We start from the raw sequence: 27,562 nt of genomic DNA, 5'->3' as shown, positions 1-27,562 counted from the left end.
GTGGAATATTATTTTGGTTTTTTTTTTAATACTTCAGTAAATATTAACGCGACACAATTCTTATTAACACCAGTTCATTAGTCATAAAGTTCTACCAATTAGCCTCTAAGTAGTTTATCAGATATATAAAATGAATGTAGTTTATAATTTACTAAAAATGAGAAAAAAGCGTTTATGAAATAGCAGAAAGTTGTAGAATAGTAACAATTAATAAGATACTTTAATTATAAAAATATCAATAATCTTTCGTAAATCTTATATAAAATAAGTGCCACAAAACAAGATTTTGTGAATATTTTATAAAACATATTTTATTTGAAAAAAATAATTTTTAAAAATAATTTCTTTGGCATAAAAAATAACTTTTTAAATTAATTTCTTTGCTGGTAGTAAACAAACGTTCACTATGAGATTGTAAAGTTACAAAAGTGGTCTTATGTTTGTAATGCAAATGACTCACAAATATCTCACGATCCCTCTCATTATATGATATAATTTCGTACACTGACGTTACGGCACACATATATTAAATTCAGTTACATTATTTCAAAACTACATTCAAATCCTCTTCAAGTTAGACTAAAGTAAGAAAAAATTAATATCTAAAATACTTCTCAAAATCACGTAGAAATACTTGTGAAAAAAATCGCTGTTACCTGCAAACTGAAATAGATCTTTTACAAAAAGGAAGTGAACACTAATCATTAATTATCCTACAATACGTGAATAGTCTATAACAAAATAATTTTAACGGTTCTTAGAATTTAACGCGAATTATAATTATCCTGATATCTCCCTGGTATCTTATGACCTCTATTTTCTCTGTTATTATTATAATACACAAATGTTAGTTTTTTAAAACGCGTAAAATATAATTAAAATTTTATTTTACATTATTTTCCACGTATTTTAAAACTTCTTGTTTGTAATTAATAAAAAATTTTTAATATTTTTTCTTTGTTTTTATTAAGTGCTATTTTTGACTTTAATAAGGAAACTTTTCCAAAAAATGACCAGTGAAACCAGGAAATAGTTTTTTTTCTGTTTTGTTAACAACCATGCAGTATCACGATATTTTATTAAACAAAAATATGCTCTTGTATCTGTAATTTCCTCGTTTCTTTAGCTTTATTCCGCGGATTAACGTTGACGTGATCTACAATTGGCGAAGTGAATGAGTAAACCAACGCGGTTATCAGGTATCTGCAGAATCATCATTTGGAGTCGAAGCGAGCGGGCGATCGACCTGACGCTGATACACCCTGTGTAAAATGGAAATCCGCGCTCTCTCTCTACTTCTTTCAACAATGGCGGATGTGACATTAATAGAGCGGCGGGGATTTAGAGAAAATCCTTTTCTCTAAATCCCGGCTGGCTAATGGCACCGTCCCTTCACGGGATTCCGATTTCTGATCGAGATTCTGAAATGTTTTCTCGACCCACCCCGGCAATCGCCTACGGGATGCCGCGCTTGGATGCGGCTTCTCGATGGAAAACGTCGCTGTACGCGCCGTGGATTTATATTCTATGCGCGGAATATGCGTTTCTGTTGTGCAAAACCGTAAACACGACGGCAGAGTGCAAGAAGTGATTTTTACGTTCTCACTCCGTCGTGCCACGTTGGTTTCCTGAGGCGCGCTATCTCGCCCCTCTGCGAGACGTGTTTGACAATCTCCACGGGAATATCTCTCGGAGAAAGATTTGGATCGGTCTCGCCGTTTATCAAAGAATTTGTTTAACCTGCGTCGGTGCACCGAATGCTGTTCACGTATCGCGTAAAAAAAAAAAAAAAAAAAAAAATATTTTTCGATGATGAAGCAGCAACCAAAAGCAATACGCTTTATAATATTTGTTTGCGTGTTTATCACGTTGCTTTCTAAATATTTCGCGTTGGATATTTGCTAGCTGCGCCACTAGTCCTCGCTAGTCTATTTAATAATTTTTAAGTCCGTAAACTTTACATCGCGTATTTATTTCGCTATGTGTTTGTACGCACGTATCTCTCCAAATATTTAGAAAGAGATAAATTATCCTGCTCTGCTTCCCCACCTTCCATTAAATAAATATTTGAGAGGTGGCATGACCTACGTCACGTTTTCGCACAAACGTTCGTTTCCCTGTCGCGTTATCACTCTTTAAAAGAAAAACCGAGCGATCAGGTGGCGAGATTGAAGAATCCAAGTGCGGCCGAACGCATTTTCATTTAATTCGCTTCCCATTCGTGACTTTACCCTTCACGATCTCACCCTCATAAAAATAAAACGGTGAAAATCGCCCGCCAAAAGAATTATTCGAGCTTACGTACGTCGCGCGGCTCAATAAAATCGCGCGCGAGAGGGATCGTAAAAAGTTTATTCACCGAATAGACACTGCCGGACGTAAGTAATTGGCCGACCGGCCAAACCGGATCTATCGGTCGCTCGACGAAACTCCCTTCGTCGGTGTATGTGTGTGTGTGTGTATATATGTGTGTGTGTGTGTGTGTGTGTGTGTGTGCGCGCGCGCGCGCGCGCGTGTGTGAGTGTGTGTTTGGTGTGTTGGTGTGTGCAACGTCGTTTTTCTTCGCGTGCCATTCAGATCCGGCTTGCTTCCTTATCCCGTCCGTCGTTGCAGCTTCGATACATGCACGTACACGCACACACATATACGCGCACGTACGTACACACCCGTCCATCTGGAATTTCACCCTCGGGATATTTTTCTCCCTCGTCACGTCCAGCGAGCTGCGCAACGCAGCGTCGCGTCTTTGTGCAGTTTTCCTTCCTCGCCGCGGCGTTTTCTTCCTCCGCTTCCTCGCCTCGCGCACCGCCCCGCGCGATCTGTTTTCCCATTCTCTTCTCTTCTCGGCTCGTCTCTTTGTTGCTTTCTGCTCCTTCGGGTTTGCCAGCGACAGAGCTTTTTTTGCTCTCTCTCACGTCTCGTTTCCGTCTTGCAACATCGCGAGCTGGATCCAGCGGGAGTGTCTCAAAGGTCTCGACGACGTCCTCAAAATATGCTATCTTCTCTCATTTTTCTGACTTGATTTCTTAGAAGGATTTATACGTGAGGCGTTAACTGGCAACTTTGCAGAATAACAAAAATTGTTTATAACATTGAACCATGTTTTTAATTGTTTTACCGAGAATATGATAAAAGAATTAAAATTTTAATTTTTTATTATTCATATATTTGATTTTTTTAATTTATAATGTTCATTAAGAAATTAGTTTTTATCCTGGGTACACACACTTATTTTTCGTGTTTACAGTTATTAAGCTAGGGTTTGAAGAACCCCCGCCAGTTTTTTCATAATTTCTTAAAACCATTACCGTATTATGATTAATTTTTGCTATCGTAAATGAATTAGAAAATACGTCTACTTACTCAGAAGTAATCTAGAATTATAATAAGTACCGATAAACTTCCCGTAAAAAATATCAATTAGTTATTGATCTAGTTGTAAGAAAAACATAATTTTACTGTAGCTATTTAAAAAATTCATAATTTTTCGGTAATAAAGATAAACATATATTTTTTTTATTTTAAAAGCCAAATTAAAATTTATTTTAGCAAAAACATTTCAAATTTTGATTATCAACAAAACTGCAAGTCTTAAAAAATAACAAATTTTCAAATTTCTGTTTCGGCAATTTGACAAATTGATACAAAAATTAAGATTTGCACTATAGAACTCAATGTCTTGTAATACACATTTATCCAAAAAGAAATATAATTAATATAAAATACAAAAAAAACAAATTTGTTTACGTACATTTTTCTTACATAATTTTTCTGTATATTTCTTACACAATAATGCTCAGTAAAACTTAAAAGGAATTTTACATTGCAAATAAACAGAGTTTTCTTTTCATTTTCATATGGATAAAATCCGCAAACAATTTTTTCTTTGACTTTTTACAGTTAAAAGTTTACATTATGTATCTGCAATAAATAATAAACAAATATGAATTATTGGTATACTGTATGTTTCACTATGGTCTCCAGCTTAAATCTATTAAATTCAATAATAGATAACACTATAAAAAAGATTTCTTTATTTTGATACTATTTACTACTATTTTACGAGCAACATATTTAATAAAAAATAATAAAAATATAATTGAGGTTATTTTAAGTATGAATTCACATTATCAACTCGAAAGAAAATGAATAAGAAGATTTACTTACTTGCACAAATAGTTTTACGTATAATTCACTGAAGTCTGAGAAACCTCTGATTAATTTCGCAGACACATTGTCACACAGCGTAGCGACAATTGATTGTTCCTGCTGCTGCGAGGTATCGAAAAGACTTCTAACTTTTTTTGTAAAAGTCATAACCCTATTTATTAATTCTATCAATAATAAAGTTTTGAAATTTCATTAGGTATATCTGAGTATATCCCTAGGGTTAATCTTGAAATGTATAGAAGAGAATGAGGGTCTTTCTCCGATTTTGAAATAACTGCTCTCTTCTCTTCGCGATTCTCTCTATGCTTTTAATGAAATTTTGTCTTAGTCTCCTGAATGTTCCGAACTTTGTGCAATATATTTGAATTAAGAATATATATATATATATATATATATATATATATATATTGCGATAATTTCTTTTACCTTTTACAAACCTTCATTTCGAGTACATGCACCGTGGGGTTATAATTTGGGTTTAATTCCGTCTTCTTCCCCTTGCGCCTGTTCGTTCTCTCTCACTCACGTGATAACGTTGCGCTCCTCGCAGCTTGAATACTGGATATTTACGTCCTACTGCGTCCGTGAGCCGAAAGGCTTCTCTTCCCTCTTTCGAAAGGAAACGAAATAAAGAGTTTCCGCTCGGTTCCTTCGCAGCTCGTCCGGCTCCTTTCCGACGTTCCTGCACGCTCTATGAACTCGACGCTTATTACATCAGCGATTTTCCCTCGAACCGTCGACAGTGCGGGTCTCCCTTTGTCGGGGATCCTTATTTGCAACATGCGGAAAAAAGACGGTATCGGCGCTAACTAGGAGATCCTTTCCATGCGTTTGCACTTTGTTTATTGAGACGGGAGTTCGATGAACAAAGGGAAATTTACATATAGATGCACCTTCAGCATTCATTGAGTCGGAATCGATGTCAATTGTTTCGTTGTCCTTGTCTTTATCGCGAAATAAAATTGCAAACAAATACAAATGAAATAATTTTTTTTTGTTAATCTTTAAGGCCCAATCGTGAATATTTCGTGATCGATTTTTATCTATAGAAGCTAGGTACCTTCCAAATTTTGAAGGCAATTAAATTATGTTACATTTTATTTTTTCCAACCAGTTATACAGACATTTACTCTAGAAACTTAACAGTTCATAATTTTTTAGAGATTTTTTAAATTATTTTAAACAGATGAAAAAATGATCGGAAGTGAGATATCCATGATAGGGCCAATAAGATACCCTTTTTGTATTGTAAAAGATAATTGTTAAAAGAATTGTGATAATTTCTCATACTTTTCTCATTCTTTAAGATGAATTGCACCGACATTTTTTAACGCAAATTCAGATTAAGTAAATTCCATTTTTTTAAGATAGTGTTGTGCGCCGAGTTGAACTTGTTTGATTGTCTGCATACAAAGGAGAGACAGAAACCAGATTGGTGAAATAAATTAAACTCACGAATTGAAGAAGTAATGCGGATCTCCCAATGGCGCTTTGTTAATGAAAATGGCAAAGATTTCGAGTTCGGTTTACAATCCTTCTACTTGTACATATCAAGAACTTCTTTCATTTTAAAAACATAATTTGCGAGAGGTAAACGCGTATTGAAATGCAGGAATTTAGTCTACTATTCAGTCGAGTCTATTATTCAGATAACGCTTTATTTATCCCACAATAACGGGAAAGGGGAAGCGGAAGTACATCCGCTTGCCTCTGGTCGAGCTTCATAATTATGCAATGCGCCGGATAGTCTCGGACTGAACTTTCTTTTCTTGTGAAGTTTACAAAGAGAGAATCTTGATTACTTCTCGCTTTCCCTCATTGCGAGAAATTGTGCTTTGACGCGCGGCGAGCTCTTTAATCGAGTGCTTATCGCAAAATTAATATAGGAGCAACCGTACTTTCAACGAACCTAGCTGGCAGAGAGCTCGATGAAAGAAAAATCTTGTATTATAATGTAAACAAAGATACATACCAAAGTATAACAAGGCTTATTATAATAATTTTTCGGTTATTTTTTTAATAATGGTGGAATTCTGTAGATTAGACAAGATACTAAAGATTATATACAGAAAAAAATTTTAGTATTAAATCAACAATTCATTGTTTCATATGTATAAGCAAGAATATAAAATCTTCTTGGAAAAATTTATAATTTTAAACTGACATGATTTGCTTACATGAAAAGAAAAATTTTCTTCATGTAAGCAAATTATGTCTGTTTAAGATTGTAAATTTTTCCAAGAAGATTTTATATTCTTGCTTATATGAAACAATGAATTGTTAATTTGACATTAACTTTTTTTCTGGGTAATTATAATTGTACATAGATAATACGCGGAAGCAATTAAAGCCCTTTTTTATTTTTTTATTAGTTCTTACGTAGTTTCACATCATATTAAAATTTGTGCGCTCTACGTATTTCAGCCCTAAAGTTAACATACATATGTGCAAGTTTGATGGGATGGTTATTACGCGACCATGCAGAAAAATGAGGTGAAACTGCCAATATCAGAAGTATCTTCCTCTCTCGTTCACGTTTTATTTAGCAAAATACAAAAAAGGACGCGAGAACGCGGGGTGAGCTCTATAATTATGCCAAGTGGAATGCCCCGCGATGAACTTTGTTCCTGAGCTTTATGAGAACGAAATGATTGTCGCAATTTCTCGCTTTGTCATTAGCGCATGGGACACCGCGCCGAAACGTCGCGAGGTCCAACGGCAGCTCTTGTAGAAAAATACGACGGTACCGTAAAGCCGACAAGATACACGCGTAACATCCACAATCATTTTCTCTGTCAAGTTTTCATGGGTTTCATTTGCGTTAAAGTACAAAAGACGAAGAGCGAAGAAAGCAGAGGATCACTTGAGTCTCTCTGCACTTTATTTAGTGCACGCTAGTGCATCGAGAATGCACTTGGTGACTGGAGTATGGGTTTACGATGAAATGAAAAGCGCACCCCTTCTCCCATAAATTCGCATTTCGTCTAATAATGATATTAAACTTATTACAAGTTATATGCTCATATATTTGCAATAACGTTTACTGCCTCAAATTTATGAAAAAAGTTGTAGAATTGAATTGCATATATTTTACACTAAATATTTACGAAAAAAGCAGCAAAGTTATAACTTACATAAGTTTTAACATTTATAACTAAGCAGATTTGATAGTTGCAAAGAAATTGTGTCTGAAAGCAATTATAATTATTTTGCTATACCATTAAATCATGTTTAACATTTATAACCAATGTAATCAGATTTTATTGATTAACAAAAAAATTACAATTATTTTTAAGTAGCAATTGCTTTCGAACACATAATTCTTTTGTTATATCATCAAATCTACTTTTAATTTTGCGTAGCAAGCTGAGAAAAAAATCGAAAAATTCAGAAGTAAATGTTACTTGTAACATTTTTTTTTACTTTTATTAGTTATAAAAAAAATTTGATTATGATAGAATACATGTATATATTTATGGGACATATCTTATTTTTTTATTACCTAGGTTTATTTTCTAGGAATAAGATTTTATTTTGCTAGTTTTAAATAAGCTTTGTTTCAAAAAAATAAACATAACAAATAAATTTTTAAGTATCTTTTTTTCTATGTATACTAATAAAAAAAATATTATCAAGCAAATGTTACTTGAGACGTTTTCTTCGATATTTATTAGTTATAAAAAAATTTGATTGTAATGACGGAATATACATTTCTGTAAAATATATCTCCTTTTTCTTATTAGATGGTTTATTTCCCAGGAATAAAGTTTTATTTCGCCGTATTTAAATATTCATTTCTGCGAAATAAACCTTTAAGTATCTTTTTCTCTATGTGTACTAAGAAAAAAAGTCAAAGTGTTAGCAAGCAAATGTTACTTGTAATATTTTCTTTGGTATTTATTAGTTATAAAAAAATTTGACTGCCATGGCCGAATATACATTTCTGTGAAGTATATTTTATTTTTCTTATTAGATGGTTTATTTGCTAGGAATAAAATTTTATTTCACCGGATTTAAGTGAAAATTTATTTCATGAAATAAACATTATATCCTACGAGTAAATTATTAAGTATTTTTTTCTCATTATATCCTTGCTGTGTCTACTAATCAAACTAATCTATTTTTCTCTACGTTTTTTTTTATAAATACGAGAATTATGAATTAAATAATGTGTTAACTAATCTTTTATACATCTGTTATGTTACAGAGGAGGTATTCAGCTCAAACAAGGCGCTCTGGTTTTCTCCGAGCGGTACTAAATTGGTCTTCGGCTACTTCGATGATTCGAGCACTCCTATAATGACTATACCATTTTACGGATATCCCGGAAGCTTAACTTTCCAATACACGTCAGCGATACCGATCCACTATCCGAAAGTAAGTACATATGAGCTTTATCCCACTGCTCCATTGTTTTCATTACGTACGATAAAGAAATATTTTCTCTTGCACGTTGCCATATTTTTAATTCATCGACTTTTAATTTATCTTTATTAACATTATTATTTTTATTGAAAAATTTTGCGCCAAAATTTAAAAAAATAACTATTACTAGAGGATTCAATTTAGTTTTCAAATATATTCGAATATGTAAATATAGATCTATGCATTTTTTATTTTGCTATATGCACAAATAAATTGTAAAATAGATTTTATGCATTTTGTTAGTTCTATGTGAAATTTTTAATCGAAAAATTTATTGTAAAATTAAAAAAATAATAGTAGCTCAAAAATTTAGTTTCGATTTTTAGTATAATTGAAAATCTCAACGTAATTTTTTGTTTTGCTACGAATTTGAGCGAATAAATTGTAAAATAGTTTTTACGTGTAATATTTCCTGAATGCGGAAGTTTTATGTATAACACTTCTGCTATCTGATACATTTCACATTTTTAATATCCGTCGTTTTTTAATTAATTGTCTCCCTGTATGAAAAGGCGTTTGCGCATATGAGAAAAATGAAATTTTTCGTGGGGAAAACATAATGTCACTTTAAAGGGCAGCGATTCCGAGCGTCTCTCAGAAACGTCTCTCTCACTTTGTCTCCTCGCGAACCTTCGTGTCGCGCCGCGCCGCCGCGCTACGTCGTCCGAGATATGAAAAGCCATCTAACCGAAGTTTACATCCTGAAAAGGTGAGAGGAGCATGAGCGTGGCACCTTTGCATTTTTCAATGTCTTTTTATGACTCACGATTGACGCTGTCACAAAAAGTCGCGGTGTGGAAAAATATCCGACGTTAGTATAACCTGTGAATGACATCTTTGTCTTCGTATGACAATCCATAAGATGGAAAGTCGCTCGGGTACGTACAGGAAGGAGAAGATAAATAAGTCTCAGGAATGATCTTCAATCGGAGTATTGAGATTTCCATTTATTTAAATACTTTCAATTCTTATTAACAGAGCTATGTATTTTTTTTACAATTAATGTTTCCTGTCATCAAAAACTACTAGAAATTATAATACGAAAAGAAAATTAAATACGCTAACTTTATTACAGGAAAAGAAAAGAAAAGAAAACTGTACATGGAGAGAATTTCTTATAAAATTTTTCAACAGATTTACCCTGAAAATCATGGCAGTTATAGGACATTGTATTTCAAAGAATTTTCAAAAAATTTAAACAGAGTAAAATACAAAACGAATACGTTTAATTATATTTTTACTAAACCGTATAATGAAATTTCAATAATTTTAAAATATGTTGAACAGTTTATAATTAAATTCATTATTGTTTTAAATAGAATTCTACTTTTATTACTGCCTCAGTTTTCAAGCTCATTTTATCAGAGTTTGAATACTTTTTTCGTACAGCAACAAATGTATAAAAGATTAGTTAATACGTTATTTAATTCATATATCTCATACTTATAAAAAAAAACAGAAAAAAATAGATTGGTTGCTACATACAGCAAAGCTACACCGAAAAAAAGATACTTAAAACTTTACTTGTAGAATATTAAGTTTATTTCACTGAAATAAATCTTTATTTAAATTCGACGAAATAAAATTTTATTTCTAAAAATATTATTTCTATACCAACTAATAAAAAATGACATATATTTTACAGAATGTAGGTATATTTTGTCACATTTGTCAATTTTTTTATAACTAATAAATAAATTAAAGAAAACACTTCAAGTAACATTTTTTGTGAATATTTTAATTATTGCAAAAGAAAAGAACAATGTTACATAAAAACTGCTATCATCATCATTTAACAGAAGACACCTAGTTTGTACTTATGTTTTCAAAGTTTTTTATTTTTAGTTTTTGTTTAAGAATTACAATTTAAAAACAAAGTTGTACGTCGATTATTGGCGACCTTCCTCTATATATTTTTAAAAAATTTAAAACTTTTCAAGATTGTAAAATTGATAGAAGCTTTCATGATGGAAAACTTTCATGACAATTTCACGACGATGAAAAAATTAAATAACGAGAATCGCGTTATCTCCCAAAGGCGATTGCAACGGTAATCATATTATTTTTCCGATACACCGAGCGCACAATCGGCGAAATGGAGACCATACCGGTTATGACAAATGCGCCCCCGTGGATTTTTTGCCGATTCGCGTACGCTGGAATAAAGTTCACGGCAAATCGATTTCCCTCTCGGCGAGCGCGATTGAATTCAAAGTTTGACGTGCAGTTTTACTTCGAGTGCCGCCGCGCCGTCACCTTTTAAAGATGCGATTCCATAAGTACATAAACTTGGATTAAAGTCACGGTCTCGTCAGCCGAGTGATTCATTCTACTTGATACGCAAACTGCCATTCTGTCATTTTCCCCGAGTACATTTATCTGGATTTCTTTCGCGACTGCATTGTGCTTCAAAGCTTGCGCTTTAAGCGACATTTTAACAGAAATGCGGTAAATTTTATTTACCTAAGTTCTGTCAATTTTGCTTTATTCGCGCGATGGCCGCAGTAAATGGAATTGTCGTTAATATCTATTTACGCTAAAGAGGAAATATATCGTGAAAAAGACGAGTCTATTTTATAAATATTTACATTTGCGCGAAATTTCAAATTTTCTCGAAATTATAATAAAATGCAAATATGACCGAGCGAATCGAATAATTTTATTTCATGATTTGAAAATGGGTTATTATATGAGTTGAGTCGAAATAGCTCGTGACATAAATTCGTCGTTTGTGCCAGAAAGTACCGTTATTATCGACAAAGGAATTAAAAGCGAGGAATATGCGAAATTTGCATCCATTTCAAAAATCCAGCATTTTATCGAAATGACGTTATAAAATTCTTTTTAATTGCTCAAATAATAGAGAATAAAATTGTGAATTCAATTAGTATACAGAGTTATATATGCATATATACTATATGTATACATAGTTTACAAAAATGACCTATCAACGAATAATGCAGATATTTCGAGTTTAACTAGCAAAATTATTCAATCAGCGTTACAGGTACAAACCAGAATGCTGATGCAACTTGACATAATTTTTGTAACGTAAAATAACTCAATTAAAATTTTTACGAAACTTTATTCCGGAAATTAATAATTATATTAAGTTCGCCTCGTTACCAAGGAACGCTTATCAAATAATGAAGTTTTCACGTCTTTCGTGTCATTAACGTCACTTGCTACTGTCTCGCAGGAAGTTAGGTCCTCGCGGAAAACGAGAAATTTCTAGAATTTACTAAAACGTAATCAAGAGTCATCCTTAAGCTGCGAGCAAACAGCTGAAGCTCGACTCGAGCGGCACTGCGTTACTTTTTGATGAGGCAAGAGAGAACCGACTCTATGTACGTCAGCAAATTAATATTAGTAGAATATCGCGAAGTCGAACAAACGCATACACACTGCGAACAGCAATTACGGCGCTTCGTATCTCGGGATTAAATAAGATTGTCATTAAAACTTTCGGTATTAAGACGACAGGATTTTCAGATGCACTTAAAGTAATCAGTGAAGGAACAGCCATGGTGGACACAGAGAATCGAAGATTTATGTTTCCAATTTCATTAAAACGCTCTCGTGCAAACAGTCTTGCAAACAAGAACTCTGCATTTTACAGGGGAATTATATTCCTTGTAAATATATATCTGATAATCTTTACGTTTTTTGCAAAACTGTTTACTCGATGATCCGAAGTCAAATCGTCATAGAAGCTCATCTTACAGCCAAAAAATCTTAACTTTCACTCTAAATTGATTTAACAAGGGAACTTCAAGTATCAAATTCTGCTTTTAGTGAACTCTTGTATACACATACGTTACTTAAGGATGTTTCGGCTGTATAATACGAGCTAAAAGTTATCGAAATTTACAAGACTGAAGCCTTCTTTAAGTTTCTTCTTTTCTTTTTCCTAATTATTAAAAAAAAAAATTTGGTCGTGGATGCTTCAATTTTGGCCCTGAAACTAGCAGAAAAGAAGAAAACAATGAAAAATTTGATTTATAATAGCTTTTGTAGTAAAAATTACTATATTTTGCTGCAAAAATCACGGCAAACAAAAGCCAAGCGCGGATAACGACTGCGTAAATATATTTATAAATTGTTACATATATTATATATTTTTATGAATTATAAAATTACGTATGTTTCGGCTCACGCTTTGAATCATCTTCATCGCAATAATATGTAAACGAAGAGCCAGAAAAATCCCCAGCATTATATGACATTTCATTTTAGACTGTGATTCACGTTCCTTATTCCACCGAAGCATAAGTCAATGTGATAATATAAGTTAAAATTGTAAAAATTGTATTTTTAAAAAGTTATTACTTTAAAAACTTTAAAAAGTTTCAAAAAAAAGATTTGAAAATTATTTTTTAAAAGTATTATTGGCATGGATAAGTAGAGGTAATTTTAATAAAAAATTTTGTATAAAACATCTTTGATATCTCGAATAGTTTTTGAGATATAACTAAGAAATGCTCTATCTTTGATTTCATCTTAAAACTTTTCCTACCTCAATTGATATTTTGTAAATCCATCTCTGTTTACGCAACCTATGTGTACATAAAGTTTCACTGAAATCAGTGTTTGACATTTTGCAAGATTGCCTTGTTAAATCTTTTATTATACCAAATAAAAAAAAGGAAATGTTTTATATATAAATAATATTTCTGCGCGATGAATCTATCCCGCTTATCGGATCTATTGAACCGTATACTTTCCTATACTGGTACGCGCGCTTTTCTTCGTCCATTATCCCGCAACTTTTCCATTTGTTATATTCAATGTCGATCCATCTTCACGGGGAAATCCGTCTTCTCGTTCTAGAGCGGCACGACGAATCCAACAGTCAAACTATTTTGCGTTGATCTCGACATGGTGGTGTTGGGTAACGTGACTTTGGTGGAGATCGAACATCCGCTGGAGCTGTCTACCTCCGAAAGGATCCTGTCGGCGGTGGACTTCCCCACGGACAGTCTCGTGTACGCGACTTGGATGAACCGGGTGCAGAACAGGGCGTATTTCCAGCTTTGCGACGTCGGCAGTCTGCTGCCAAATTGCACGACAGTAAGTATTTCTTCATTTTCGCGCGCGAGAGACAATTTTACGTTCCTAGATATGGCACAGAGCGTCCGAGCGAGAGACTCGTTTGATAGTACTCTTTATGGAAATTCCGTTCTCTCTTTCTCTACCTCGTTCTCTTTCTCCGAGCTTTCGTGAATCTTAATTTAGGCGAGAGAGGGCTTCCTTTAGTTGGGCAATAGTATTTTAATTAGTGCTCGCTCGCCCGCGGCTCAGCTAATTCGCAGTTTCGCACGAGTCTTTCGCGACTGTTCCCTCTGGGAACTTCGACGTTACAAATTTCAAGTATCGGTAAAGATTTCGCGTTACAAAATTCTACGATAAATTTAATCTAGCGTTACAAGCATGAAATTAACTTGGCAACGCGAGAGATACTTCTCTTGTGAAGCAATTTTTTTTTCCTCACGTCAAACATGCGAATTAAAATGTGTACAGAGGAAAAAAGAAGCAACTCTAAGAAACTGTAATTACGATGTTCAACTATTCGTGTATTTTTTTTACGTTTTTAAAGAGGAAGAGCAAACGAGTTTTTACTGAATCACTTTATTAATGTACTTGTTAAACTTTGACTGTAGATTTTCTCGTGAAGAGTACACTTATCGATTTAATGTTTTAAGAATAGGGAAGACGGTTAGTTAAACGCCCGCGTTTAAATTAAAACGCACTTTACATCTAGAATATGCTAAAAGATATCAGTAAAAAGTATGTAAAGAGGGGCTGAGGAATTAGAACCGACAGCAACGCCTAGTGTAAGAAAAACTTATACAAACCGTTTTTCTAAAAATTTGCTGTAAAGTTTATTGAGTATGCATTATTTTACGGTTTATTATAATAAAATGTTATTCAATTTCTTAACTATAGAAATTAACAAATACACATGTAGATTTTTTTGGAATAAGTATATTTTTTTAGTATGACCCTTGTTACTTGTTTGTTAGACTTACACTAGAGGATAATGGTTTTCAATGCTAACTTTGAGAAGTTAAAATTGAACTCAAATGGCTAAAAATCCATAAATTAAAACATTAGTTAAAACGAAACTAAAGTCTAAATTCTAAAGGATTTTGTTTTTGTGTTTAATAATTATTTTAAAATTGATTTAAAAGATAAGTTTAGTTTCTTTGTTATTTTTAATTTACTTTTGATTTGGGCCTTCATAAATATATAATAATAAGACCCAATGTCTGAAAGTTAAAAATTTTTTTTGTTTGCTTTTCCATGTATACAATATATTTTATTTCTGTGATTTGAATTGAAGTAAAGTTTTTATTCTCACTTAGTTTATTTCAATATCACCAAATAAAATTTAAAAAAATTAAGAAAATTGTGTGGACCTCATTCGGTTTAGATATCTTAACATTTCTCATCGACGCGATGGCAAGATTTTATTGTTAGTAGGGAACCTTTTCTTTACGAACGTCGAAACGACTTAATTAAATTGACACAACGTAATTCGCTGACCGGGGAACATTTGATTTTTCCTAGGCACTCTCGTATGGCGAGGAAAACGGCTGGGTAGAGCAGTTCGAAGCGCCTATATTCAGCGAGGACGGTACGTCGTTCCTTCTAATATTACCGCAGAAACAGAAGAACGGCAGCGATTGGCGACACGTTGTGCTGGTTACGAATGCAACTAGCGGCAGACCGACCACCACCGCCCTCACCTCCGGCTATTTCGTTGTGACGGAGATAGTATCCTGGGATCGGGAGGACTCGTATCTGTGAGTATGAACGCAATCTACACCGCAAATTAAGCAATGTACCTGAATTTCTCGATATTTTTGGAGACCTGATTTTCGCGACAGTTGAATGGCTCGCTATTTCGCAGACTGTCGTGCTCTAGCAAATTCATGTCGATTTAAATTTTACTACTGTCTATTTGGTGATATAATCGCAAATATAAATTGTTGGCCGAGATTAGAAATAAAATGTGCTGCTTTGGGTGCGAGGGAACTTTGCAGAAAACAAGAATCTTGGATTGGATAAAGACGCGCGAGCATTCTAGATCGTTATTAACGAAATGGATATCTGAATAAGCGACACAATTATTCGACAGGAAAGTTCTTTCCGGAAGTCAGATCAGCCCAATTACTTAAAACTTCTATGTCGATAATCTACTATTAGCGATTGGAGAAAATAGATTACATTTGCACTTCTTGGTAAACTTTCTTGCGATCGCAGCTCTTTTTCCGAATGAGGATCGTGAAAATTCAATCAATTTGCTGCCGACGCATAATTTCTTCTAATGAAACGAAAACAATTGTATAATTTTTTTTCTTAAAATTAAATTAAATTTAAAAAGTAAATTGCACTATAATAATTATCGACAACAGTTTAGCCAATAAAAAATAATTAGAATTAGAAAAAATTATAGATTTATGATTAAAAAACACACTACATTGATACTCACAGATGACTGTTACAAATTCAAGAATTACGTGTGAAAGACTACGTATTTTATCCTGGCTGTTATCCATGTTATTTCCATCTGCATTATTTTACATGCAGTCTCTGTAAAATGGATTTATAGTTCAATTTCTTTTTCATTCATAATTCCAGAGACTTTTGCTCTCTAAAAAGAGGTGAGTTTTCGATTTTCTACGTCTCTACTTCTCGAACAAAGAGAACCGTCGTCGCGTATGCGCATATGCACTCTGTTCGTGGCACGAATTCTCAAATGCGAGATACTCGCTCTCATCCCGGGCCGACGTTCAGAAAGATAGCGAGCGTGCGAAATGGCTCGGAAGTAATTTGCGAAGTGAAAGCAGAGTTCCGCGACAGCTCTGGGAAGTTGCGTGATGTCGTCATCGGCTTTGGAATAAGAGAGAAAGACGGGAAGGGCACTCAGGGATAGAGAGTGAGAAGATAGGGCAAGTCCTCTCTCGACGGTTGACCTCGCCTCGCGCAAGAAGCGACTGACTTAATTGCGCGTTCATAAATTAAACGAGGTCTCCGTCGAGGGATCGAACCGACCCACGTTGCCGTCGCGCGAATTCGCTTTTTCCACATCTCGAAATCCGCGCCGGTCGATTAACGCCCGATGAAAGTAGCCGAGGGGAGTCGAGCTACCGTTCGCGTTCAGAAGTTCGAGAACGTTACCGTTGCGTTGGACGACACCTCCCCGGAAAGACCATCGGAAGACCATCCACTTTTCATCTCGCGGAAAAATTGCTTCGGTCGGGCGTTAACGACGTCGTCTAGAGTTTCGTTGCGCCAAGGAATAAAATTCGTAGCAATTTGCGATTGAAGGGGACAGCGATTGATGTAAACGAGTTCCAGTTGCTATAAATAATGCGAAAATCTTTAATTTGATGTTTCTCAAGTAGTTTAAACTTTCTCTTTATTTATGCTTCTTGTTATGAACGATTATTTAAATTATAAGCATTATATTGATATTATATTTGATATTCAAATTATAATTGAAGGGTTTCTTAAAAAAACCAAACAAGTGTCCATTTTTTAAATAAATCTGATTTATAGCGCAGTGTTCTTTGTAATAGATATAGAAATTCTCGCAATCCAAAAAGTTGAATTTTTAGGAAATGAAATATTTCCTAAATTTCTTTGAGTCGTTTATTGTATAAATGTGGTAACTTTCCTCTTTTCATATAATAAATACGAGAGTTATAGACTTTGATCAATAGTAGGAAATTCCATTTAAAAGGAAAAAAATAAAAAACACCTTTGAACTTGTATGGTTTCTGTAGGAAATGCTTCAATTTCATATAATGAAATAATTAAATTATATTTTATAAATAAAAATTAGGTAATATTATTTTTCTAATAATTAGAAAAGTTGAAGCTAATTATATTAAAAAAGTCGCAACAGTTAGTACGAAGATACAAATCTCTCGATGGCGTTCCGGAAATTTCTTCGACGCCCAAAATTCCCGAAATTTTGTTGAAACGCTGAAACATCCAACGCAGAACGGCCTCGATTAAATGATAAGAGATGCGCTCGCTTCCAGTTTCCGCCATTAAGCGCCCACACGCTCAATGAATTTAGCGAAGTCATTCCGCTGCACATCGTCCATACTCGCACATGCAAGAAGTCGGGGCCCTCAACGAACGCGGTCTGCATCCGGGGTAACGCGCATGAATTAATCATTAGGACGGTGTAAACAGAGAACGGCGCGGCGTTCGCGGGAGTTATTCAGTGGCGTGGCGTTTGCGGCCTGCGGGACGACATAACGGCGTAATCAATGCGCGGAATCCGCAATACGATCGCACTGTGCCAGAATGTATCGATATATGTATATATTGCATTGTATATAACATGGCAGCGTGTCAGCCTGATTAGTATCTCGAGCGAACGATGAGCCTCGCGGACAGACATTCGAGTCAATTAAAAGGTACACCGAGAGTACGATGGAAATGGAATTTTCGACCGCGTTTCCGCGGTTTTGGCATCCAAGAAGATGGGAGATGTAGCCAAATTTGCTGCCGGAGCTGTACGTCGACCAAATGCAAATTTTTGTTAACTAGACGCAAACTGCAGCTAATTCGGTTTCAGTTACCAAAAACCTTGTTTCCGCAGTTAGTTTCTGTATCGCATAACTACTCTTGATCGACCGAACCGCGCTGCGTCCGCGGCATGCCCGCGGGGGGAAGGAAGGAGAGAGAGTGCTCTGCGGTTCGTTACCGGCTAAGTAATTGCAGGAACATGCGTTAATCGCCGGAGATGCCGGCGAGGTTGAAATCGTGAGATATTAAGCGCGTTAAACGCGCCGGGGGATCGCCGTCGCGCGTCCGCCGCATCCCCGAACGAGGGTTGCACCCGAATTAGTTCCCCGGGCGGCGCGACGCGGCGTCTATGCCGCGCGCTGCGAACAGTTCGCGTGGACAGGTCTCGCAACCGCAAGGCTGGGAAACGTTCGTGAGCTGCCTCCGAAAACTCCGCCGCCGCCATCGGTCGGGTGGCGGCGAAGCGAAATGGAAACGTCACTGCACCCCGGAGATAAACACCGGGGGCGGCTACGCCCGTTCTATTAAACGCTCTTATTATTCTAGTCGTCGCGTCGTGCACTCGTTAACCCTGAACCCCGGCGATGTATCTCGCAGAATACGTCTCTGCTCCTCGCCATCTACCGTCGCGAGTTGCCCTTTTTCAATTTTCAACTTCAATTTTAAACTTCTACTTTAGGATATACTTTATTTATACAAGAATTTTTTTTTTAATATAAATATTAGGACTTCTCCAATTCTCTTCCATTGCACGAAGAAACGATTTATATTAAGTTTCACATTAATCGAATAGTATTAATTCGTGCCCCATTGCGATGTATCGCAACCGCGCACGTAGTTTACTGCGCGCGGTTATGGTTTACTGCAATTGAGGTTTTTGCGGTTGCGGTTAGCTGAGGTTGCAGTTAGCTGCGGTTGCGGTTTACTGCGGTTGCGGTTTGCTGCGGTTGCGGTTTGCTGCGGTTGCGGTTTGCTGTGGTTGCGTTAAGTGGTTACGTGGTTGCTGTTGCAGTTATCTGCGCCATCGAATGCAACCGCAACAAACTGCAAACCGTAGAAAACCATATCAAAAAGTGTATGCAACAAAAATTGAATTCTATTGTCTTTCTAAATAACTTTACGTTTTGTAAAACTTAAAGTAACTAAAATGACCAATGCAATCTGAGTGAAGCGCGAAGCTAAAAGAGCTTCGCATGTCCGGGTCATATTAATTGATAAAATGTACAAGAAATATATAAAGCGTAGTATAGCTTACTACTTTTTGCGTAGTAATAATAACATATATTTATGAGTTGTTTTGTGATGTACGTACGTGCTGTGTAAATGTAAAATGGAAAATCGTATATTTAGCTACGAATACAAAATATTTGTTTAGTACTCACAAGCACTCACATTCATTAAAGAATAATTAAAATACAAATGCATCAGAAAGATTAGATTGCGCTTGAATTCTTTTACTGTAACTGTCTTGAATATTGTGTTGTGCCAATTACTCATAAACTATTGGAGAATAAGTACTTTACATATTTAAAGTTAAGGGAGTATCTTAACTGATCCCCTTTTTGTGAATAAAAAAGAAACGTATTAACGTTTTGTCACTTATCAGCAGAGAAACGGGTATTGAAAATGCAGGCAATCTACTAAAAAATATTTGTATGTACACTCGCGTATACTCGTCGCGTATCTTGACAATCGATTGCGCGTACTTAAGAGTGTCAGAAACGGGTATAAAAATGATAGAAAATTATTGCGCCAAAAATGATCGATATAAGACATAAAAATGTTGAAATATTTTTGTAAGGATGTAAATTATCCTCAATCCTTCTATAATTTTTTCTGATTTCTGCAACGGAGTTAACTTATCTATAGTGTTTTTCTTTTAATTCCCTGTAGTTGCATATCGCTTTAATTTCATTGTACGCCGTTTATGCAAGGGTCACGATGCTTAACGCGCGGATTATTCGGATACATCGACGGGAGCGTGCTCGGGGAGAGGAAACAAGCACCGCGCGCCGCAATGCTCTCGCACTCGTCGGTATATCCAATTTATTCCACCGCAGCTAGAATCGCAATGGGATAACGCTGAGCGGAAAGGGTGGCTCGTACGCGGCGTTCCGTGTTACCGGGCCGAAGGGGGAAGAGGCTTCCACTGTCGCCGTTTCAATTTCAACTTTTATAAAGCTCTTACACCCTCGCGCTGGCTGTTGCAAAGGCGGCCTGTGCTGTTTAAGATTTAGACTAAACCGCTTGAAAGTTCGAGGGATTGCCTCCTCCCTCGTCGGCGGATCGGACGCCTTCTCACCAGCCACGACGAGATTCCGCTACGCGCAGCAGGATATTTCGGCATTTAATCCCCGAACGCTAACCACCGCGTTTGAGCTTTTCCCTTTCTCTCTGGTAGAAGTTTTTGCCGTTGTTCGAAAGGAATTATATCACGCAGCTGTCACGTCTTAAATTCATCTCCCGAACTTAAGTACAACGAAAACCGATATAATACGATAAACTTTTTAATTTATCGAGGGTAAATTAATCTTCTCCAAAACGGGATCTATTCCACGCTTAAGTAGGCACGTAACTGATAATAAAAGTAACAATAATTTTCGAGGAAATGGCGGGGAAGACGAAATCAATAACCCGAGAGAGACTTACTGTATCTCCCTTTTTTTTAAATCTTGAATCGTGGATTAATTTCCTTTTTCGTCGGGAGAGAAAATTATGTCTTGCGTAATATTTTGGCCCCGCCAAGTACGGAAGAAAATTTTTTTTCTCGACAAAAATGACGCCAAGAGTTCCGAAATTCTCGTCTTCTCACTTTACTTACTCCAGGGCAAAAAGATAACACAACTTTACTCTTAGTTTAATTTCGAGGGAGGGTAAGTATGCATTATAGGGGATGTCGCTCCAATAACCTTGACACATGTCAAGGTCATCACTTTGAGCAACCTTCTAAACATTTGAACCGGCGCTGGCCCTTTGTTAAAAAAATTATTAACAAAAATAGTTGCCAATGTAAATGTATATTTTATCGTAAAGATTCACGTGAAGGATCTGTTGCGTGCTCGATGAGAACAAGTACATAGATTCCACGTTCTATCTACATGTTTTATGTAGAATACGTAGATAGGACTTTATCGACATGATATCCACATGAATTCTACGTGGACACTTCCATGTAGAGTTTTAATACATTTGATCCACGTGGAATTACTGATGAAATTTGAGGAGATTAAAATAGGAGATAGCAATGTGGATTTTATGGGAATAAATTTACATTGACTTTTATCCTATATAATCCACGTAGAGTTATTGATTAAATTAAAAGTAGATAAAAATAGCAATATAGAATTCACGCGAGTAAATATTAATTAATTTTTATTTTTTATAATCTATGTTGAAATTTTGTTGACATAGAAATAGACACATTAAGTTTGCAAAATCGATTTTTTCATCTGCTGGATTATTCCGTTTAGTTATAAATGCTTATGTTTCTGAACAGCATATATTAACTATTAGAAGCTTATGCTTGCGCTTTTTTTATTTTAAAGTCCAAGATTTCTTTCTTGAACACAGTACTGTTGCGATACATAAAATGTTATCGATAAATGAAATAAATTTATGGTTGAAAAAACCTTGGTCTGCACTTCAATGAACAGACAATATTTTTTTAATGTTTTTTTTAATAAAAATTGTTTCAAATATTTATATTAATTATTGTATCATATTGACATTTTTTTAGTTTCATTCTTATTTAAATGAATAATAGAAAAGTTATTTTATATGCTATTTTGCATTTGTGAAAATCAGTTATAGACCTATCTATCATATACAATTAAGGTGTCATATAATAAAAATGATGAAATTTTGAAAATGAGTTTCATGTAAGTATATCTCGAAAACTATACGAGAGCGCCGATTAATTTATAAGGAAAAGTTAATCAGTACTCTTGCCTCTATAACATATGTCAAGATCAAGGTCATCGGCGTGGCATCCCTTATAATGCATAATTACCCAAGGGAGTTTTATTTCAACGAAATGTAGGCTTAACGATCAAGACGTTTAACGTCACGTAGATGGGAAGAAAGATTAAAAAAAAAAGCAGCGTGTCACCAGTGACACTGAATAAGACGTAATGGTCGCGTAATGAATCAGCGTAATGTGTGCGTTTCCGCTTGACGTAACTTGCGATAAAACGCGATCGTCCAGCGTTTACACACGCGACGTGATGTTCGATCAAAACGTTTTTCAATCAATTCAAACTGTTATCGACGAGGGACATCGGCCCAAACGGGCGGCAACAAATCGCAAACGCGACACAGAGCACAAAAGGCGACGCGGAATCCCGGTATTTCGCCGAGACAGGGCTGTCGAATGGACAAATATTATCGGGACTCTCTAGGAAAACCACCCCACCCCCACAACTTATTTCGCGACGAGCGTTTCCGGGGCGCGCTAGGTGCAATTGCGGCTGTATATAACGTGAACGAGCGATCGTTACGTGTACACGTGGGGCCCACCCGGCGAGTGTAATGGTTTCATGAAAAGAATCCGCGAAACGTCCATCAGAAACACGGTGGAGCAGTGGGATGGTGAGACAGAAAGAGAGAGAGAGAGGGAGAGAGAGGTGGAGGGAATAACTCTGAGCTCCCCGCGATCTCCAATACCATCCGAAGCAATAACGATACTCGGTACTTCATCGAAAGAATTTCTGATATCCGTCTATAACGTAGATTGTTCTGACAATACCGCGGTAGCGGTTGCGAAGTCCTGGGAAAAGGCGCGTGCGACCGCGGCCGCGGAGGTTCAATTTTAGAAATTAATGGGGAGGATATAATTTAAAGTAAACGCGTGGCGTATAGAAGTGCGGGAAAACTGGGAAAATGGATCCCATCGATCACCGCTCGCGGTAATATGATAATTACTTTAGGCCTTTGGGCCGCGAGGTGTGCCGCCCTTCTCCGAAAGCCGCGATATCTTGAAATATTCAACGTTAAAGTTGCCGCGGTTTTTAAATTAGAAGTAGAATTAGAATAGTGACTCCCAGGGGAGACTTCCGCGAAATTTTCTGCGTGCATACGTCACAAGAAACTTTTAACTTAACTTAATAAACCCATTTATAACAAAAAGTATTCAATTTCATGTAATTTTTTTTGTGATTAAGACGTGTTAAGACGTACGATATTAGAAAACTTTGTAATAAAAAATTTTATTTTATTTTTTGTTCTATTCTGGCATGTGGATTCACTGTATACTGTATTCTTATATTTTTATATTCGAACTGTCGCGCATTTTGCATGAGAGTGAAAATTATTTTTGATATTTTTGTACCACGAGAATTTCGCAATTAAATCTCTGCGTAAACAGTCGATTAGAGGACTTAATTAATTGGGTTATTAAAGTCGCCGGGTTATCCAATCTTTCGTGAATCTTAGATTTCATTCGGCAGCGCATTCCTAGCTGTCCGAGCGCGTTGAAACTGCTCTCGTGCGAGCGCTTATGCTAAATTTTCATAGTCTTCATTCTCCGACCGGGTCCGTAATCTCGTACGCTAGGCGCTTTTTATTGGCGCTCGAGACTGTGTCGTTCATACATAATTAAACTATATAATGAAACTCGAGATCGAGGCATTAAAGGTGCGGTTACGGGGCTGTAACGTTGTAATGACAGCTGGCACAGGACGGCGGAGGAAAGTTGAAGCTTTTCATACGATACCTCGCTGCAGGACGTGAAAAAAAAAAAGACGCGCATCGTCACGTCGTTTTACATCGTTTTAAATAGGTTTTACGTCCGTTATTTGTATCCTTTACGCTACATTTACCTTCCGCGTAATTAAGGCCGTAACTTTAAGCTTTTTTTTTTTCAATGTTATGATGGACGATGCACATTTAAAATAAAAATTTTAATGAGAAAGATATTGCATTTGCAATTTTTTTTTGTTGTACGAAAAATATGGGAGTTTCTTGCGCGTACACTGTCAAATATATTACAAGATTAAATTGAAAATAGTTATTTGACTTAAATAAGATTTTGTTATTTTAAGCTTCCATTTAAAAATTATGAAATTCTTTATTTAACCTAAAATGTGGTCGAAAAATCTACATCTAACCAACTTATTTCTGTGATTGAATTTTGTTTCAAAGTAAATAGCGTTTATTAACGTATGTACCTCATAGGAGAGAGTTATCGAATGCGTACTACTTACTTTTTTATTGTATCTCAATATTCACTTGGTGATATTGACGCAAATAAAGAATGGAAATTGTAGCTTGGCGTTTCAACTATCTGTTTAACTTTTCAATCGTAATATATTAATTTATGAATCTTTTTGCAATATGCTTCGAAAGATACAATTTATAGGCAATTAATCGTATAAATCGTACCGCCTTATGAACTAAATTAAAAGTATCGAACTTATGAACTAAAATAATTAAAAATATAGCGAATTATTAAGTAATATTTATTTTGTTAATAATTTATTGAATGAATGGAAAATTAAGAATGTGAAAATAAAACTGACTTAAATTTATTTTTGCCAAGTGACATTTTTCTTTATATCAATTGTTAGTTTTACTATTATCAATCTTTTGTTAATACCATTCATTGTAATAAATTTGCAATGGTACGGTTTAGGAACCTTGATAAAGTTTGTAAAAATATTTGACGTTTCTAATAATTACTGTATATGCAGTAAATTTAAAATATTCTACAATAATTTTTTTTTAACAAAAATATAGAAATTAACTCTGAGATTGCATACTTACATTATTATCAGCTGCACAAATTGATTAAAAATTAACATTAGTTGTTTTTCATTTTTTTTTTTTAATGTTAGCATACATAAAATACATTAAATGTAACTTAATGAATTGTTATCTATGTTGCTCATTTTTTATTTACTTCATATTTTTATTACTAAACGTTGTTTAAAAATATTAAGCAAAAATATAAAATATTGAAGAGGCACGATTCAGGAGATTGGTATACATTCAGCAATTCTTCCCTAAATAATAAACTAAATTCAATATATTTCTTGTATTAAATTGTTTAACTTTATTATTTTATTTAAGTTAGCAGTATTCAATAAGTACAGTGGTGACATACAAATGATTAAAAAGCGATTTTAAATTGAGTACAATTCGAAATTTACGAATTTAACAATATGCAAATGATTAATGGCGTGTGTAATAACGTGCTAATGTGTGTAACGTTAGCAGTAACAACGTGCTGAAGAAGTTAGCATTGAATGGATAAACAGCTTGAAATAGATACACTTCGTGTTTGCCGGGATATAAGGGATTCCTCGTGACGCGAAGGGCACAGCTTGTCGCGATAGGCCAACTTTAAATTGCGCCGTTGAAACTTTCATCGCATTTCGCAAGATAGATAACTTAGAGCGGTGCTTTAACCAGCGAGAGAATTCGTGCACGCGTACTCCGCGAAAATTGCCACGTAAAATGGTGCGGCCCGCGCGTTCACATCCGCTTTATGCAAAGAAGTTTCGGCAAAATTATAAGCTGTACTTGAATTGCTGTACGGTACGCGCATAGGTATCGTTATAATATATAACGTTGCGCTTGGAGAATCGTCTGCTGATAAAGCAATGAATCGATTATCAATGAAGCGGGTTCGATGTTTATTGCATCTCCGATATAGATGGATGTTCGTCGCGAAATTATCTGTAAGTTAAAATTGCGCAAACAAAAAATAAAATGAATATCGATGTTTAATGTAAAATTTTTGCAGAACGAAATAAATGTTTTAGTATCTGCAGGAACTTACACGGAAATTTATTATTATTAATCTTAAACGTTTTTTTTTAATGTTGAAAATTAAATGTAAACTTCAAATACTTGAAAATATTTATAAAGTAGATACTTCATTTTAAATATAAAAATTAACGTTAAAAAATGAATTTGTTACTCAATTAGATTAAAGTTTATATCTTAATAATGGTCTTGAATTATTTTTAAGAATTGTATATTTGTCGAAATAATATTTTTTATTACATAAACAATACATTAAGAACTAGTATTTAGGACATTAAAAACAAGCGTTTTAGTTCCGTTTATTAGTTTATTCAGATGCTGTACAAGTTTTTATTATTTTTAAAATAATTTGAAAATCTTTGTATTTTTGTATGTTAATAATAACGATTCTCATATTTTAGTTAATTACATAATTAGATCATTTTATTCAACAGTCTCAATTTTATTGTTGCGCGTTGGATTACCAGGACATTAATGCTCGAAGATGTAGTATTAACGTGGCTGCAGTGCTGGGAAAAATATAAACGTGATAAAAGCGAGGCGATGATCAATCATCATGTGTACACCGCAAATATTGTAAATTAATCATCGCGAAAAATGAAACGAGATGTACGCATTTTGATAAAGATTTCTGGGAAAGCGGATATGTTCGCGTCTTTGACGCTTTGAGATCGAAACACGAAGAAAGCCAATAATCGCCAAACCATTTTGGCATTATTTCGATTCGACGTATCCGGCCGAACCGGGAAAGCTTATCGGCAAGTCACTACCAACTGCAATGCATTACGTGGATATCATAAAAGTTGTATAACAAATGCATTTAATCTGCCGATATTACGATATCGCTCCGGGAAGGTTTCGAGTAGGTATAATGCAACGTTATTCCGGTTTAACCCCGGATTTCCGAGACCATTGAAGCTTTCGAGTATACGTATATCATATACATATACATGCTTTTAATACGCTTTCGTGGCAACTGTAAAAGGTAACTTTGCAACTTCGAAACTTCGCGAGTCGGCAGCTGCAAAGTCGTGCGCGCGCTGAACGGGAGCTGGGATACTCCGCGAGCGTCGCAAAACAAAAACTGGCACGCACTCGAGTTTGTATTTATCAGTTCCCCCAGGGCACGTTGGATTCGCTGATTAATTTCCTTACGGAACACTTACCGCGCTCAAAAGGCCGAGTGCTATTCCAGCGCTCCGAGCTGTGCAAGTCCTGTAATTAAATGGCACAGCAGTGGATATATATCACTCCCAATAACTAATGTACCGGGATCAATTCTAGTAATGCACCAGGGATGAGGAGGCTGAAAAGAAAAATTGCTCTATCGGTTATCCGACCCGACCAGGCGGGACGAGCCAATTTCGTTCAATTAAATCATCAGAATTTTTTTTTACCCCGTACAGCTTTCTTTATGAAAAAAAGATCTGATGTATTGCGCAACTGATTAATCGTAAGCATGAGATATGTTGCCTCGCTTTGCTAATTTAAAGTTTACAAAGTTAATTTATTTTGGTTTAATTCGCGCGAGTGGTGCAACAATAGCACTTATTTATCGCACCGGAAGAAATTACAGAAGATACTTATCACGAGTTTATTGATTAGCAATTCCAGATTGAAGATATTGATCGATTCAAGGGCCTCTACTTTCACG

General features: G+C 35.3%; 1 protein-coding gene across 15 annotated transcripts in view; it reads left to right on the top strand.

The window, feature by feature from the left end:
- Positions 1–22,522, top strand: part of LOC120356820 (dipeptidyl aminopeptidase-like protein 6) — a 528,524-nt gene extending 506,002 nt beyond the window's left edge. For all 15 annotated transcript variants that reach the window (XM_039447189.1, XM_039447190.1, XM_039447202.1 and 12 more), the window contains 3 exons: positions 8,378–8,547; positions 13,426–13,665; positions 15,166–22,522. In XM_039447189.1, the coding sequence (XP_039303123.1) occupies positions 8,378–8,547; positions 13,426–13,665; positions 15,166–15,405 (650 nt within the window). In that variant the 3' untranslated portion in view covers positions 15,406–22,522. The remainder of the gene's footprint in view (positions 1–8,377; positions 8,548–13,425; positions 13,666–15,165) is intronic.
- Positions 22,523–27,562: the final 5,040 nt, after the last annotated feature.

This window comes from Solenopsis invicta, chromosome 3, assembly GCF_016802725.1.
Source record: "Solenopsis invicta isolate M01_SB chromosome 3, UNIL_Sinv_3.0, whole genome shotgun sequence".
NCBI lineage: Eukaryota > Metazoa > Arthropoda > Insecta > Hymenoptera > Formicidae > Solenopsis > Solenopsis invicta.
This window is presented reverse-complemented; position numbering and strand designations above follow the sequence as displayed.